Here is a 17,526-nt window from a genome sequence, read left to right as displayed (position 1 = left end):
ATAATTTAGTTTGCTTGTAAAATGACAAATGTGACCCTAAACCTGAATGTTATTAGTGAAAAAACTCATGGCGAGTTCCCTAAAATGTGAACCACAGTCTGGGAGTGAATTATGAGTGGACAGCTGACAGGCAGCTGTGCCAAAGTCAGTGATGTAAAAAACTGTCTGCTGGACGCTTTTCTTGGATAAGTAAGGAGAAATCTGTTCACAAGAGCTGCTTTATGTTGCTTTAAGTTAGTCATGGGCTGCTAGTTTGACTCATGGTAACTGCTAATTGAGGTATTTCTAGCTTGTCATGTGATTACTGGTTATTGTTGATGTGTCAATCACAGCAGTAAAGTCAAACATCAGTCACTGAATCCCGCCTTAGCATTCCACCCTCTCCTCCAAATGTGATTGTGTTTGGCTACAGAAACCCAAGATGGCAGTGGACATAAAGCTTAACTACAAGTTAAAAAACGTTTGAGCGTTTTTAAGGAATTAGTTCAGAAAAGTATTGAATAGTCACAAAGTTAATCATGATATTTGAGCATTAATGCCACTGAAACAGGTAAAGAAAACTGACTATGCACCAACTTGGAGTAAAGTCAGTCTTCAGTTCCCTCTTTGTTTCCCAGGTGAGCAGTCCTACTTAAACTGTGGTTTTATTTAAACAACCAAATCCAACACTTTACCTGAGGGGAATATTGGTGTGTGTATGTATGCTTGTCTAGCTATCAATGTGAGGACCAATGAAATTTAATGAAAAGTGAGGACTGTTCTGGGTCAGTCCTCACATGCTTAAAGGGTCTTAGTTCAGGGCTCAGGTCAAAAAGGTTTAGGTCCAGGTTAGGTGCCTGAGACTGCCTTATTTAAATGAAGATCCTTGTAAGCGTGTGTTTAAACTTACGGTCGATCATAGTGACGGTGGTGTGTGTCACTGGCGGGCTCGTCTGTCCGGCTGATGACACTCTGACCGTCACAGAGTATTTCCTGTATGGCTCCAAGTGGTCCAGTGTCACCGCTGTGACACCTCCCACTAGCTTCAATGCTGAGATCAGCTCCCGGTCATCGTAGCGCCGACACTCAACCTCGTAAGAGTCAAAGTCTGCGTGTGGAGGTGACCAGGAGCAAGAGAGGGAGGAAGAGGAGAGAGGGAAGCAGTGGATGGACTTTAGAGAAGATGGACCTAGAAAAGAGGAGGTAAGGACACAAGGAGAGGAAAGAAGTATAGAAAAAATGAAGACAAGATGAGAAGAAAGATGATGAATGAAAAGTGACAAAAGGAGACAAAAAGAACAAGTTCAATAAACTTTCTGTTTCTCACTTTGCTTATTTTCACGTTTGACCTTCATGAGTAAAATAAATTCCTTGTGGTGTTTATTTTTTCAAAACAGAGAGCGACAAGTCTGCTGCTGCTAAAGTCCCCATTTATTTTTCCTGATCAGATGATAAAATCACTCTTTAAGAGATGATGAATGTGCCTGAGGACAAAGACAAAGGCAAAGGACAACACATTTGTCATTTTGTGGCTGGGAGCAGACAGAAGATAGAAAAATAAGATGGAACTTTTGTATTCAAGAGGTGAAAATAAGGGCCTTTGATCTGTAAACATGAGCTAATTATGACACAATTATTGTACTACAAAATTATTTGGATTAAAACTCCTGTGAGTGCAACAGATAAATAAATAAAATCAGCACTAATCTGACTGCCCTTTAACAAAGTAAAAATATATAGGTTGCCCCCTGGTGGATAGGTGGAGTATAAGACATGTGCTCCGCCCCCTCTTACATTAGCCAAACCAAATAAGTGAATATTTTGCTGAGATTAATTCATTCTTATTTCATTTGTGCTCATTTCTGCTGACCAGCTTTTGATTGGTTATTTCATGCAGTTTAACGGTTAGTAGTCATTATAACTTAAATCAATATGAATCCATGATTCAGTGAAAGTGTACACAGGTTACATGTAGAGACAACGTCTATCAATGTCCTCCAAGCCTTTTTGAAATGTTAAAAATAATGGCAAATGATTAAAGGTAATAACAAAAGCTTCAAGCTGTTCCGTTATCATCTTTAAACATTTAAAGATGGATTGATACTCTGCTTTTTGGTTGTTTTTGACGAGGTAAAAATATTTTTCGGGCTTTGGGGTGCACTCACCTGGGTCTGTATTCAGTGAAGAATGAATACAACATACCTCTGATAAACAGACATTATTTGCATCCAGTTGTTTTTCAGAGGGACTTTTTGAGCCTTTTCCTTTAAGTCGTCATTACTCTTCTAATGATACACAGGAATCTTTTGGCCATGTACAGATCTAGCTTTTAATTTTGTACTTCCTGTCTGAGTGAGCTCAAAATAAGGGCTTCTCTGTGGGTATCTATAAATGTGTTAAATACTTCATCACTTCGTCTGCTGGAAATTAAAAAAGGAAGCTGTGAAGAAAAACTGGGTCAGATTTATTTAAATATATGTGACCTGGATATTTTTTATTCCTCTCCCTGATGGTTTCAGTCCCTGCAGCCAAAAACCCTCTGGGCAAGCAGGATAGGATTAAAAATGGATTTAACTCCACAGAGAGACTCAAAGCCTCTGTGGTGCTGCCATCAAGTGGAATAAAGTCATAAATGCAGCTGGTTTGTAAAATGCATTTAAAGCTTTGGATCCTCTTCTTGTAAGCTGATAGTATTTTTTAATGTTTACTCAAATTATCTATAAACATAAATAAAACCATAAAGATTGTCTAATGTGCATTTCTCTTATGCGTCATGATTGACAGCAGTTGCCCCCGGTCAGAGGTTGATTAATCCTGATCTGATTAACAGAAAATGCAAGAAACATGCCAAAATTAATACGCAGAAAATTTTTCCACTAACAGGAAATATTAAGAGAGTAAGGTCAGTATAAATAAGTCTAGTTAAATACTCGCACAGTAGTAATTGATTTATTTTTCTTCCTTTAAGTTCCCCCTACTTGTTCTTATGTTCCTCTGGATTGGCTGGCTCCTGACTGTTGGTCCACCTTTGGCTCCGCCCCCACTGGCAGTCATCAGAGTGAAGTTGTACTCTCGCCCTGGAAACATCCCGCCCACAATGCAGCTGGTCAGATGGGTTTGTGTGACCGTCAGCTGATCAGGAGGAGTCCACTGCAGACTGAAGTTACTGTAGTCTCCTTTGGTGGGAACAGCCCACAACAGCTCTATTGTGTCATTGCTCGGGCCTTGTTTGACAGACAGGTGGGCAGGCGGTTGGGGAGCTGGGGGAAATAAATAATCAAAATCAGTAATCAAAATAATTTGGCATTTAAACTACATCAAAAAAATGTGCTTGTGTGTATTTTCATTTCACTCACAGGTGCGCCCAAATGCTGAAACATTATTGGTCAAATCTCCACTGTGCGTGATGACCTCAGCACGGTACAGTCTACCAGGGACCAGCGCAGTGAAGGTGTGACTTGTGTGCTCCGCACCAAGAGTCTGGGCTCCCAGGGTGGATCCAGAAACATCGTACAACACCACCTTACGTAACAGGGAAACAAACAAATCAGCATGAGATTCTAATTGAGAACTCCACTGAGATTTTTTCTGTTTTAAAATTGGAGAGTCACGGGGAGGAATTTAATTCTAAACCATAAAGACCGAACTCTGCAAAACATGGATAGTGGGATTTATTTTTTTGTGGACTGAAGGAGGAGGTCATGTTTGCAACAGTTTAACTGCAGATATCACAGAGATACATTTACCTCATAACTGCTAAAGCTTCCCTCTCCATGCTGCCAGCTGACTCCCAGTCTGTCCGTCCATCCTGAACTCTCGACCTGTAGAGACGAGACTGGAGATGGGACTGCAGAGCAGAGGGGGGACAAAAAGGAAGAAAATTTTAAGAAAATAGAAAGGAAAGATGGAAGAGGAGAAACTATCTGACTAAATGCCGAGAACGTGGAAAAAATATCTTGAAGGTGAGAAAAGATGAGGACAGAATGAAATGAAGGCTAAGCGATGGCTGTGATGTTTGTATCCATACAACAGCACTGACTGACCGGTTCTGGCCAGCACAGATGATTCACTGCTCATGTCTCTGCTCCAGCTCACCACCTGCAGCTTGTACAGACTTCCTGCTCTCAGCCCAGAGAACACACAGCTGTCTGCAGCCGAGCCCACCTTCTGCAGGTCCACCTGTTCACCTGCATTCTGAAGAACACACAACGCACATTAACACAATGAAAGTTAGCATGAACTTAGCTTAGAAACTTAGCTTAGCATGAACATCAGGAAACATGTGAATGTTGATCCCACCGTGTGATGATCCCTCCTGCTCCCAGGAGAGCCCTGCCTGTGATTGGTGGTCCCCTCAGAGATGCTGTACAGGGTCAGGTCATAGATGTCGACATGGCCATCGGACGGACGCCAAGAGAAGGAGAGAGAGGAGGTGTTGGCTGAAATGACCAATAGATTACTGACGGCAGCGGGACCTGAAGAAGAAAGGATTTGCCTTGGGTCAAAGTGTGCATTTACAGGAGGTTCTTTCAGGAGGTTCTTTAGTGAAAATACTTCTTTTAACATGGGAGTCTATGGGGCCTGAATGACTGCTGGAGCCTCTAGTGGATGTCACAGGAACTGCAGGGTTTCAACAGTTTAAAAAAAAAATGTAGCAGAAGAGTCACAGTTGTATCATAACGTGTTTTATACCTCATTACCGATCAGTCCTCTTAGTAAAAACGTCTAAATTGTGACTTACGTGTTTGCCCCTCTGCGCTTGCCTCCAGTGACGGCACGCCACCACTCAGCGTTACGACCCTCACGCGATACAACTTCCCTGACGTCAGACCTTCCAGAAGCTCGGTTCGACTCTCCGCTGCGACCGTTCTATTGATCACCACGATGCCGGCCTCGTCCAGCAGCTGCAGGCTGTAGCTGTCATATGCGCCCACTGGCCGCTCCCAGCTGACGGTGAGGCTGTGGGTGGTGTGATCATTATCAGCCTGGAGGGCTGTGACTCTGGCTGGAGCTGTGGTGAAGGAGAGAATTTACCTATGTTCAGTCTGCACTGATCTAAATGACAAAACTCATCTGTCAGGTGCCTTACCTGTCCTGCCTGTGGCTGTGTTGCTATTGCTTAGCTTCCCACTCATCGATTGGACAGTGATGGTGTAAAGGTGACCTGGGGTCAGCTCTAAAAAGTCCAGGGTGGTGACATGTTTGGGAACAGGACGAGTGTCGATAGTGACTCCGTCCTAAAGACAGAAAGTTGAGAGAGAAGTCTTAAGTCGTCTGTTACTGTATACAGTCTGAACATCACTGTATACAGTGACAGTCATCAGTCGACCCAATGCGTACATGAGCTGCTCGTGTTGGTGTGGAACTGAAAGTACACACATTTTTAGATGTCTTTAATTTTTAATACCTTTAATTTAAATTATGAGTTCATATGACTGCTGAATGTTTTGAGCTCAAACTAGGGTGTACTCATGCTGGGAATGTTTGCCTCGTACTGTCCTTTGGCACAATTATCCCTACACCCAGGCCCATGTTTGTTATTAAAGCAATTTTTACAGCAGAATGTTGATTTGCTGTCTGAATTATATACCACACCCCGAACTGTTATCTGGTGCTTTGTTGTGTTTTTTTATACAAATAAAAACATTTCCATTATATTATACTTATACAGAACAGGTACAAAATCACACTGAACCTATTATTCCATCCAACTGTATACATTTCAAACTAATATGTTTATGATAAGTGTGAAACTTGCAGTGTTTCATATCAGATGCATTTTTATGAATTGCAGTTGAAGTTGGAAGCAAAAAAGGGGTTAAACAAATCATGTGGTGAGGTGTCTTTGGTATTAACTTACCACGGTCAACAGGGACACAATGTACATGTCCAGGTCTCCTTCGCCAGGCAACCAGGAAGCCAAAAGTCCAGCAACAGAGTCAGTCAGACCAGGTTGTGGAACAAGGTGGAGGTTTCCTACAGCTCTGGGAACTGAAGACGAGATGGATTTACTAAACTTCAACCCAAGATGCTTGCAGTGAAGCTGTGAACATATACTCTGCATTTCTAACCTGTTCGCCCCTCAATAAACTCTGCTCTCTGATATGATCCACTGAATGTCGCCACCACAATCTTATAAAGCCGCCCAGGCGTCAAAGAGGTCAGCCGGTGTTGTCGCACCTCACCACCCAGCGTGACCGGAGGGAATACTCGAGAATCGTTGAAGAGCAGAGTGACCTGGAGGTACAGGGGGTGGTGCAGTGAGATGAGTTCATCCTCTGGGAAACAGGGGTTGAATTCATGTTTGATGATACATTTTAACATTGTTAAATCATATCAGTGGGAAAATGCACTCAGAATACCTCACTTACTCCACAACTTTTATAATAATTTCTTTTAACCATAACCCTATTATGTGGGGCGATCGTGACTCAAGGGTTGGGAGTTTGCCTTGTAATCGAAAGGTTGCTGGTTTGAGCCCCGGCTTGGACAGTCTCGGTAGTTGTGTCCTTGGGCAAGACACTTCACCCGTTGCCTACTGGTGGTGGTCAGAGGGCCCGGTAGCGCCAGTGTCCGGCAGCCTCGCCTCTGTCAGTGCGCCCCAGGGTGGCTGTGGCTACAATGTAGCTTGCCATCACCAGTGTGTGAATGTGTGTGTGAATGGGTGGATGACTGGATATGTAAAGCGCTTTGGGGTCCTTAGGGACTAGTAAAGTGCTATATAAATACAGGCCATTTAAACATGCTTAAAGTACCTGTTTACACTATCACTCGATCATATTTTTAAATTCCCTCAGTAATATCCAAATTACAACACATTATAGCTGGTACTGATTATTTAGACCGGTGCTTTCAGATTGGACTAAAAAATGTTCAGGTGTTTGTCTATGAATTACTAAATATTTTTTAAACAAAGTTTTGTGAAGCACACCTCATAGTAATCCACGTCTCCAGGGGCGGGACTCCAGGTCACGTTCAACTTGTTGGTTCCTGCATTGCTGAGTAACAGATTCTGAACAGCTGCAGGAACTAAAATACAAAATTCATCCCAATCAGGAGAAATAACCCACACAAAAAGAACTTTTCTGTAATAATACCATGTTAGGTCATTTTTCCCGTTATCTCTCACTCACAGGTGCGTCCATCTGTGGAGATGCTGCTGACATAGTCTCCACTCCAGGTTTCCACAGTGACAGTGTAGAGTCTACCCGATGTCAGAGATGAGAAGATGCACTCGTTGTGTCCTGCTGAGACACTCTTATTCTGCAGCACCGTGTGATTGTAACGGATCAGAACCACGTAACGGTCGAGAACCCCAGCCGCTTGGCGCCAGTACACCTGAAAGTATGACACAATATGATCACATAGTAATATATAAAAATTTAAAGAATCAATCAATCAGCTTTATGACTATCTGTCGGTTTTAGCTTTACTCTTATTTGTACGTTTGATAACTCCTTCACCCAAGTTAACTAAACCTGGTTATGGCGAGACCAGGTGCTCTAGTTCAAAGCTGATGGTGGTCGTTCCTCAGGGCTTGGTACTATGCTCATTTTTATTTTTAATACATATGAGCTCAGGCATGTTAGAGTAGTGCACATCATCAGTGTTATGTAGATGACACCCACATCTATTACAGCTGTAATCCCGACACGAATAAAGTGTGCCACCTGTTTTGCAGACAACAGCCACTCCTGTTTTAGCTGTAACAGTTTGTGTAATGGGTGCTAATTTGTTTTAAGGTTGGTAAGGTGGTTTTAAGCCACCTAGAAATATTTCTTTTGATGATTATTCAGCCTTAAAACAGATAACCCCCACATTTATTTTAGCTGTGACTCTTTTGTTATGTGTAAGATTAAAGTGTCTTAAAAACATGAAACATTTAATTAAAAATATATAGTTTATACAGAATTCCCAACACATTATTTGAGAGATCAAAAGGTAATTTAAAGTAGTGAGAAATTTCCTTTTAATCTACTTTTGTGTCTTGTCAAAAAAAAAAAATGACACTTTTGCGCCTTAATTCCTCTTAACAAATCCATAATTTAGTCTCTCAGAGCCTGAAGTCGCAACATAGGTTCAGAAGTAAAATCGTTTTTGGACTATCAAAAAAAAAAAAAACCCAAACATTCAAATATCCCTGAAAGTTGTCTTTTTCTGAGATGTAGACCACTTAGGTTATCATTTCACTAAGAGACCTTTAAAAAAACAAATAAAACAAGTAAAAAACTGCAACAGTAACACCACATGAAATTAAATGTTATTCTTGTTACACAGATATACCTTGAGGAAGTTGTCTCTTCCAGAGTGAACAGCTATTGGATTTTGCACAGTGGCTGGTTCTGCAAAATGGAACAAAAGACAAAGCAACAGAGATGTTTTAACTTAAGTACAAACAAAACTGGTAGATGGTAAAATAAATATAAACTCAGACAAATATAAGACTTTAAAAGGACTGGATTCTTACGTGTTCGAGCTAGGACGGTGGCGGCAGTCTCCAGGTCGCCACTCCTTGTTTTTATGACCACCGAATAAAGCCGGCCAGCCTCCAGCGACCTGAATGAGCACTCAGGTGGTGAGGAGTGGGACACAACAAATTTGTGTTTAGAAATTCCTTTCCTCTCCTCAAGGCAGACCAGGTAGCTGTCCACGACTCCTGACACAGGACGCCACGACACCTGCAGAGCATCGGACTTGCCGCCATTTGAAACAGTTATCTCAGAGACAGGCTCCGGGGCTGAAAATAAAAATATCATTGTATTGTTTTTACTACAGTGTTAAATATTTGTAATATAGAGAATAAAATGAATGTATCTCTTAAAAAAAAAGTGCATAAATTGTAAATTCAAAAAAACATAAATAACCTTTATCCCCTTTGTTTCTCAAACTTTTCATAAAAACAAACAATGAAAATTGCGTATGCCATTGCAGATACAGCAATGATGCCACTTACTGACCAATAGAAGGATATTTGAGGGGATTGAGGGTGGAGTCAGGTTTTGTTTTTCTACAGTCTAAATACTGATTCGTTAGCAGGAGAACAATACAGACATTCACATCCAGAGTATCCTGAAAGTATCTGGAACATTCTATGGGAACACATTACAGTAAGTGCTCTGAACAGGAAGTGTGTGTTTGCTTGTATAAGTGTTTATGTGAGATGTAATATGAGTCCTAGACTTTCTGAGGACATTTAGAGACCAAATAATGCCAAATTTTGTCTTCACATTTAAACAGACCTTCAAAGGGTCACTGCTGAGTCCAGACTTAGTTATGGCTCAGATTGAATTTTAGGTTTTGGCAGAAGGTAATGGTCCCAAGAAAGCGACAAGTCTATTGCTATAGTGCCCATGAAGACAGGTAAACAAGTGTGTGTGTGTGTGTGTGTGTGTGTGTGTGTGTGTGTGTGTGTGTGTGTGTGTGTGTGCGTGCGTCTGTGCGTACAGGAAGCCTTTGACCATTAGGAGCGTTTTGGTTTGTGTGGAACATTCCAAACGTTCTTTTTAGTGTTTCAGCCATTGTTCTAGAAACCACCTGATGTTGTCACATAACTACTTACTACTTTACCTAACTTTAACCACCACAACCTGAAACCACACCAGGTGGTAACCAACTTCTCAAGAAAATAATGTCTGACAAGTCATCAACATTCAGAAATGTCATGCTTTCAATAAACAAACAAGAAAAAACCCAAGACATTTACATGTTTTGTTTTGGGTTTTTAAACAGTTATTTTACAACATTATTCATCTGAAAAGAAGTAAGGAAAAAAAATTTCGTGTTGAAATCATGCTCTTTCTTTTGACTAAACTCTAATATTTCCAGCGAGCCTGATTTTACAGCGGTCCACAAAGTCAACTCAGGACATTTTTTAGTTACTGTAAACTGTCTGCTGACATTCCTGTTCAGACTGTTTGGTTGAGAGGGTCACTGAGTTTTTCCTGTTCACAGACGCCGAATCTGTTTACCACATGGGAACACACAGCAATATTTTCTCTACACAATAAGATCCCGGCAATCAAACTGTGTTACATAAGCTGTCGTGCGTTTGCATGTTTGTGTGTTGTAAACATTTCACAGTTTTTCTGGCTTCCTGAACAGTAACAGTTACTGTAAATTGGAGCTTTTTTGTTAACATGATTTTTTCCCCTCTGACAACAGAATAAAAAATGAGTGTAAATAAATATTGAATTCCAAACAATGTCATATTCACGTGTGCGGAGTACAAACACAGCTGTGCCCTCACCAGGTTCATTATTTAAATACAAGCACTGATTTTTTTTTTTTCTTTTTCAGCCATTCTGTTGGCGATTTGCTTCTGTGTATTGGCTTGTTATCCTATTGCACGACCCAAGCTTTAGCTTTAGAAAAGGTCATCTAGCATTTGATTTTAGAATACTCGGGAGTTCATGGTTTATGGAAGACTTTATGATTGCTGGGTATCCAGTTTCTGTGGTTGTAAATCAAGCCCAAATCATCAGCCCTCCACCAACATGCAGACAGTAGGTATGAGTTTATTGTGCTGACTAATAAGCTAACCTGGTTCAGACTCCCGCTAACTGAGCCCTGTAGAGTCTGCATGATCCGAGCGTGGGGTTAATTTGCTGGAAAATTAATGTTCAAAATAGGACATGTGGAGGGTTGATGTGACAGAGGATATCAGGGATTTATTGAGATGAGGGTTAGGGTTGGGGTTAGGCAGATGATCTGCTGTGGTGACCCTTAAAGTGAGCAGCTGGAAGATGAAGAATGATGGACTATTCCAGATGGGCAAAACATCATCCTTTATAGAGGTGCTCACACTTACTGATGATTAATCAATCAAGTAAAATTGATTAGCTGCTACTTACCCAGTTAATTTCTGTGGAAGTAGGGAGTTTTGACCTTATTTTTCATATGATTTTTATTTTTAGTTTCTATATGTATTTTTTTTTTTATGATGTGAAATTATTAGAAAGGAGAGACCTCTTAACATAACCCATTAACAAGAAATACATTTTCATCAGAGACTGCAGAGATATAAAGGTTTAATAAAATGTCACCTGTGCGTGCCTCCAGACTGATGGGGTTAGATTGTAGCTTCCCACTGACAGTGACAGCCTGCAGCCTGTAGAGGGTGCCAGGTGTCAAACCAGCCAGCAGCAGAGAAGAAGAGCTAACTGGAACGCTGTAGTTCTGAACCACAACACTAAAAAGGAAAATACATGTTAATATTCACACTGACATGAATAAAAGTTAAAGCAGAGTGGATAAATGTATAACGAGGGACTTTAAAAGCAGCTGTAGATGTTGCTGGTTATACATATTGCATGATTGCAGTTTGACTTCTATCTGTTTTAAGACGTGGTCTGAAAGATGAATGATCTCAGACCTCGTGTAATGCTGTAGATTTTACAAGTGTTTTAAATACCCTGATCAAACAGAAGTTACTGTAATAGTTTCCTTATAGACACACCTATCCCGTAGCAATGTCAACATGTACAAGTCTACATCTCCTGGTGGTTTTGTCCATGAGGCCTCAAGATTGTTGATGCCCATGTTTCTCAGAGTGAAGGCATGCAATTCCATGGGAACTGAAGACAAACAAAAACACATGAGGAACTTAAAGTAAATGAACATCTTCCCAAAATACTTAAACATTCCTTAAGCCATTCAATAACACTTATCTCAGCATTCAGTTTTTTAACTTTTACTGTTCTATAAATGCTATTATTGTATGTTGTATATATATATATATATATATATATATATATATATATATATATATATAGCGAGAGAGAGAGAGAGAGAGTTAATTGTCATTAAAATAGTTAAAATTACATTCTGATATTTTGAACAATATCATAATCTTTTCTGACACTGTACGTCATGTTCGGTTATCTGAGAAAAACTTTCCACATTTTTACATGCCAAAATAAAATCAGTTGAACTGGTGTTCTTTCCTACGGTACCTCGTGGGGACCTGCAGTTTTACTACCACCAACACACGGGCAGTATAAAAACACACACCTGTTCTCCCCTCCACAGAAACAGAGGTGTTCAGTTTTCCACTTCTGGTTGTCACGGTAATGGTGTACAGTCTACCAGGTGTGAGGACATTGAAGGTGCACTCCCTCATATTTGGCTCCACTGTCCTGGTAGCCTCTGTGTTATTACCTAGGAGACAGCAGGAAGTATAATGAAGAAAAATTCCCTTTTTCTAACATTTAAGAGTCAAACTTTTGAAAATAACAATGCTGATTTCAGAGAGTTTACAAAAAAAGAAAAATACTGGTAGACTGTACTGTTATTACCATGGTAAAGGGTGAGGAAGTAGCTGTCACGTAACCCCAAGGGGGAGTGGCTCCACATAGCACTGAGTGAGGTCTGATCAGAGTGCCGAATGTGGAGATCCAATACCGGAGCAGGAGCTGCAGAGACAGACGGAAAAGCAGCAAGTTTTACTGCAAGTTGTTATTCTGGCACACCAGTACAGGAGCCCAGTTCAGCCCTTACTTTGAAGTGATCAGATTAGTCAGTACCACAGGTCAAAGCTGAACTTCACAAGTATGATATGTACTATCATATGTATTTGTGCTGATATATTTCTGACCTGTTGATCCCTCACAGCTACTCTCAGCTGTCAGTCCTCCACTCTCCACTCTCAACACAACTCTGTACACCCTCCCTGGTGTTAGTCCTGCACTGGGGATGCTGAAGTTCACTGCCTCCTGGTCCAGAGATGTGCTGACTATCTGTTGAGAGCCATCAAATAGGAACAGCCTGTAGTTCTCCCAGTGACCAGCTGGAGGTGACCAAGCCAGGAAGAGGCCACCAGAGGTAGAGGGAGACAAGGTGAGGAGGGATGCTGGAGCTGGAGCTGGAGACAAGAAGACACCAGGGTGAGGGGAAAGGGGGGAAACAAAAAAAATAAAATAAAGGGCAGCTTCATTTCATCATCTCACCTGTCCTGACAGTGATTTCTGATTGGTTTGTCAGTCTGCCACTCCTAGAAGTCACTGTAAGCTGATAGGCTGAGCCAGGAGTCAGCTGATGGATGGTGACCTCTGTGACGTTCCCAGGCAGGGTGGTCTCCCAGAGCCTCGTGCCATTGGATGTGAGCGTGACAATGAGAGCGTCCAGGTCGCCTTTGGGCTTTTGCCACGACAACAGCAAGCTGGTGCTATTCTCGTAGTTAGTGGTGAGGTTGAAAACAGCAGAAGGCACTAAAGAGAAAAGAGACTCAAATGTAACATTTACTTGTTTTCCATTTTTCTTTGCTGTCTTCCTGATTTGTTTCCTTTACTGTTTCACTCTCTCCTTCTTTAGTGAAGGAGTTTGTTTCTGTTTTTCTGACCGTCCTTGTTTTTTGTCCTTCTTTTCTTTCTGCTGTCTAAATTTTGTTTAATTCCTTCATTTTATTTCTTTTTCTCTCTTGCTTTTTGTTGTTTTGCTTTTTCTGCTTTCACTCCTTCCTGTCTTGTTTCCTTGTTTTATTCTTGCTTAGTTTCTTTCTTTATCTTGTATCTTTTGCTTTTTGCCTTTCCATCTTTTTTATCCCTTCATTCATTCACTCATTTACCTCTTTCCTCCTGTCATTACTCTTCCCCCTCTCACTCTCCTCCCTCACCTGTCTGAGCCTCGATGGTCCGGCTGTTTTGCAGCTTGCCGCCCTCTGTCACCACAGTAATGTTGTACAGTCGACCTGGCACCAGGCTGTTTAGTGTGTGTCGTGTTGTTGTGCTCCCTAAAGTCTCGTTCTTCAGCAGACCTGCAGACATAACAGTGGAGAAAAAGTTAAGAGGCTGAAAGCTTCAGACTGCTTGAAACAATCAGCTAAAAGCATTTTTTTTCTGTTCTTCAATCTGAAAGAACCTGAAATGTAAACTCACTCATGGTGCCTTATTTTAAACTGTGAATCATGCAGAGCTACTCTGGTAGAGTCCAGGATTAAAAGTATGGAAACGCTGAGAGTGGATGATTGCATCAGGGCTGTTTCTTTTGAGGACATGGATGATCATAAGCAGTTAGAAACATCACAGACGTACCGGACTGATCTGGACTCTCAGACTGTTCCCATAGCTGAAGCCTGAAGCGCTGCGTCCTGCCGTTTCCGGCCTGCCAGGAAAGACTTAGACTGCTGCAGGTCCTGGATGTCACCGCCAGGCCGATCACCGCCGAGGGCTCTAAGACAAGAGCAAATTAAACATTAAACTAAATAATTCAATTTACAGCCCGCTTTAACCTTTTGCCTTGCATGCTTATTTCATTTAATCATTTGTACCTGTTCCAGCTTTTGTAAGGTTAAGTGCAAAGACTTGCGAGCGTTTAAATGCCCATTTAGGCTGGCTGTTCTGATTTTTGTTGTTTACTCCCCCCAACCCCTGTCGTTTTTGTTTTTTTGTTTTTAAAGACAAGCTAATTGCGGAAACTTTAACTGTTTATTTGTGGGGATTGTGATGACTGTATTTGACCTCAGTCTGGAGTGGCTGGTGACACAAGAGTACTTTTTTAACAACCCTGTGAGGCTGCAGAGAGGCGATGTGGGAGAATTTCAAACAGGCATGTGTGTGTGTGTCAGCAGGCCTCCCACGATGTTCAGACTTTGATGACAAGGCCACAGATGGTTGCGATGGATCCTTTTCCTGCTGAAACCTCCCTGCAGTCCGACTGACCTTCATGTTCAAAATATATAATTTACCTTAAAGGAACAGTCCCACTGTTTCAGACACAACATGGAGCTCTTCCATGTTCAAGCTCAACACATCCTTTGGTTAGATGACAACCACAACAACAGTGGACACAAACACAATGCTGTAACGCAGCACATGTGAACATGGTGCAGCTCGAGGCCCGTTTACCATCCAGTTATTTCTTTGTTCTTTGTTTAAGCTTTTCTGACCCACAAAGCTACGACTGGTCTGAAGAATTTAGGACTGGTTCTGTACGTGCAGCCAGTTGCAGCCCTCTTCCTAAAACTGCTGTGAAGAAATGCCACCATGCTAATGGTTAAAGGCTACAAAGAAGTAAAGACATGGCATCAACATAGACCTTCACTGTGAAATGATTAGAAGTATCTTTACTCTGTAACTGGCAGACATACATGAACACTTTAAGAACTCTCTCATAACCTGAACCCAACATTTTTCCTCTGTTGCCAACCAACTCTCTGAAATGAGCGCAGGAAACCTCGACACCACCCATAGTTCAGAGTAGAGAGCTTGTATTTGTTTCCAATAGCCTGAACATGATTTATGAAATTTGACCATTTTCTGTTACTATATGGGATAAAAATCAATGTCAGAAAATGATAACAGTTGCTTTTTTTATAGAAACTGTTAGCATTCATACATCTGCTGCTTAAGTCTGAAGTCAATCGTTTTCAGGTTCACATTCTCAAATCAAATAAACACAGAGTTAAAATTGTTTCAGCTCCAATAAAATCATCAGTGTGTCTTCTCTCCAGGAGCTGTAATAAGGTGTGATGTTCAAACTTCTACAACAAACAGGACTGATGAGGTTTTAGTTTTACAAACATCCTATGAGGTCTTATCTTAAGGACCTCTTAGTACTTTTCTTCTGTCTTCCTCCCCTTACACCCAGCCAGCCGCATGGCCACCCCTCCCTGAGCCTGGTTCTGCTGGAGGTTTCTTCCTATTGAAAGGGAGTTTTTCCTTCCCACTATCACCAAGTGCTTGAGCATAGTTTGATGGTCGGGGTTTTCCCTGTTTTATTGTAGAATCTTTACCTTACAATATAAAGCACCTTGGCAAAACCGCTGTTGTGATTTGGTGGTATATAAATAAAACTTAACTGAACCAAGTTAGAAATTAGTTACTTAGTTTGTATCTGGAGAGGATATACCATGTTCTGACTTTCTTTATAAAAAGTCTTAAATGTAGAGTACTGCTATAACTTTGCCATAAATTTGGACAAAAATAAAGATGAAAACTAAATAGTGATGTTTGGAAGGTTAACTTAGTTAAATATAAAACTAAAGTCGGGATTAAGAAAGCTTGAATAATCTAGTAAGCTACAGGTGGATGGTTCTGTATCTAAAGATATCTTCAAATATCTTCAATACTAAGTTTCTATGTTCTTTGAGACGTGAGACAGTTGCCTGGTTCATAGTTTGATTTTTCAACCAACTAACCAACCAGCCAAGCCGGCAACCAAATAAATACATGTGGTGTAAAAATATTTGACCAGTCCACTAAAGGTCAGTGGATGTAACAGTCGGCATGCCACAGAAGATAAGAAACCACAAACGCCACAGTAGAAGTGTTTTGCATTTCTGAGAAGGTTACTGTCGGGACTCGATTGGGTGCAGCAACACCCAGTTTTCCCCAAACTCAACACACACATGAACACAAACACACACTTATACACACCTTCACACCCTTTCCCAGTGCTTCCCACAGAACAAAGAAACAATGGAGGCAGGAAATGGCTGAACCCTGAGCTCTGCCCACGATGGAAATACACACTGAGGGTCCAACTTCTGTTCTGGACTCCCGCCAGCGTAGAGACACAACACACACACATGCATTTACTTTAACAACTCTATCACTCTCTCTCAGCAGGGCAGGGGTTCCTGTTGCTAATCACAGAGCTGCAGAGAGGGGAAGCTGCATGACATTAACTCTGAGATACACAAAGACATGGAGGTCGAGTCCTGTTGGTTCACTTCAAACGCGAGAGGGCAGAGGAGATGGAAACAATGCAATGAAACAGAAAACAATAGAGTATTAGCTCCACTATAGTGAATGGGGTTTAAGTCTGTGAACTGGTGCAGGTATGGTGTGTTTAGCACCGTGTCAAATAAAATAAAAATTTGTCATGCCCTAATAAAACTACAAGAAGTAGCAGAAATGTCACACGTTCAACATAAATTAATTGTGCATTTGTAAACAAAATTACTGAGTATTCTAAGTAAGTGATGAGTATGCACATAAATATGGATACTTCCGTCAACAGTATGTATCTTTTTTGAATATTTTAAATTTTTGACACATCTAGATGGGATCAGGACTTACTGGTGTGCGCGGTGATGTTTGCAGACTCCTGATCTGTCTTCGACTGCACCTGCAGCTGGTAGGTGGTCCCAGGCTCCAGGTGATCCAGAACACAGGTGAAAACTTCTCTCATGCTCTTGTTTCCTCCCGCTTCAACTCCTAGCTGGTCGGTTCCTACATGATGTGCTCTGCTTGAACCCTCCACCGCCTCCTCTTCTCTTGTTCTTTGCCTACACTCGATGCCATCTGTATCTGGAGAGGTCACAGTGAAAGAGCAGTTCTGTCCAGGTGTGCTCACAGTCAGTGATATGGAGTCCAGACTGGATACCAGTTCAGATAAGGAGATGCTACATGGTGAAGAAGCTACATTTTCCTCTGTGGGAGCTGCGCTGCTTCCATTCTGACAGAAGAGATCAAACATCAGTGAGAAGAAACATTGAGAGGAAAATTTTAGAAATAAAAGCATAACATGAGTTTTTTCCAGGTGTTTGTGACCAAAAGGTACACCAGTTAATACTGGGGAAAAAAACCTCAATGCCTGAGCAAGGAAACC

General features: G+C 41.3%; 1 protein-coding gene across 1 annotated transcript in view; it reads right to left on the bottom strand.

Annotated features, from left to right (window-relative positions):
• LOC102791748 (receptor-type tyrosine-protein phosphatase beta-like) overlaps window positions 1-17,526 on the bottom strand; it is a 36,378-nt gene that overhangs the window by 13,941 nt on the left and 4,911 nt on the right. Inside the window, exons 2-24 of the mRNA XM_006781018.3 lie at window positions 16,995-17,373; window positions 14,007-14,144; window positions 13,589-13,729; window positions 12,924-13,184; window positions 12,572-12,838; window positions 12,273-12,389; window positions 11,989-12,135; window positions 11,435-11,552; window positions 11,022-11,167; window positions 8,447-8,716; window positions 8,263-8,321; window positions 7,113-7,317; window positions 6,911-7,008; window positions 6,051-6,216; window positions 5,840-5,970; window positions 5,069-5,216; window positions 4,721-4,990; window positions 4,279-4,454; window positions 4,023-4,173; window positions 3,726-3,826; window positions 3,336-3,501; window positions 2,958-3,239; window positions 890-1,168 (exon numbers count right to left, since the gene is read on the bottom strand). Coding sequence (XP_006781081.2) covers window positions 890-1,168; window positions 2,958-3,239; window positions 3,336-3,501; window positions 3,726-3,826; window positions 4,023-4,173; window positions 4,279-4,454; window positions 4,721-4,990; window positions 5,069-5,216; window positions 5,840-5,970; window positions 6,051-6,216; window positions 6,911-7,008; window positions 7,113-7,317; window positions 8,263-8,321; window positions 8,447-8,716; window positions 11,022-11,167; window positions 11,435-11,552; window positions 11,989-12,135; window positions 12,273-12,389; window positions 12,572-12,838; window positions 12,924-13,184; window positions 13,589-13,729; window positions 14,007-14,144; window positions 16,995-17,373 — 4,216 coding nt within the window. The remainder of the gene's footprint in view (window positions 1-889; window positions 1,169-2,957; window positions 3,240-3,335; window positions 3,502-3,725; window positions 3,827-4,022; window positions 4,174-4,278; window positions 4,455-4,720; window positions 4,991-5,068; window positions 5,217-5,839; window positions 5,971-6,050; window positions 6,217-6,910; window positions 7,009-7,112; window positions 7,318-8,262; window positions 8,322-8,446; window positions 8,717-11,021; window positions 11,168-11,434; window positions 11,553-11,988; window positions 12,136-12,272; window positions 12,390-12,571; window positions 12,839-12,923; window positions 13,185-13,588; window positions 13,730-14,006; window positions 14,145-16,994; window positions 17,374-17,526) is intronic.

Source organism: Neolamprologus brichardi, chromosome 17 (assembly GCF_056152115.1).
Source record: "Neolamprologus brichardi isolate AB-2024 chromosome 17, ASM5615211v1, whole genome shotgun sequence".
Lineage (NCBI taxonomy): Eukaryota > Metazoa > Chordata > Actinopteri > Cichliformes > Cichlidae > Neolamprologus > Neolamprologus brichardi.
Note: the sequence above shows the minus strand (reverse complement) of the source record. Positions and strands in the feature narration are given on the sequence as shown.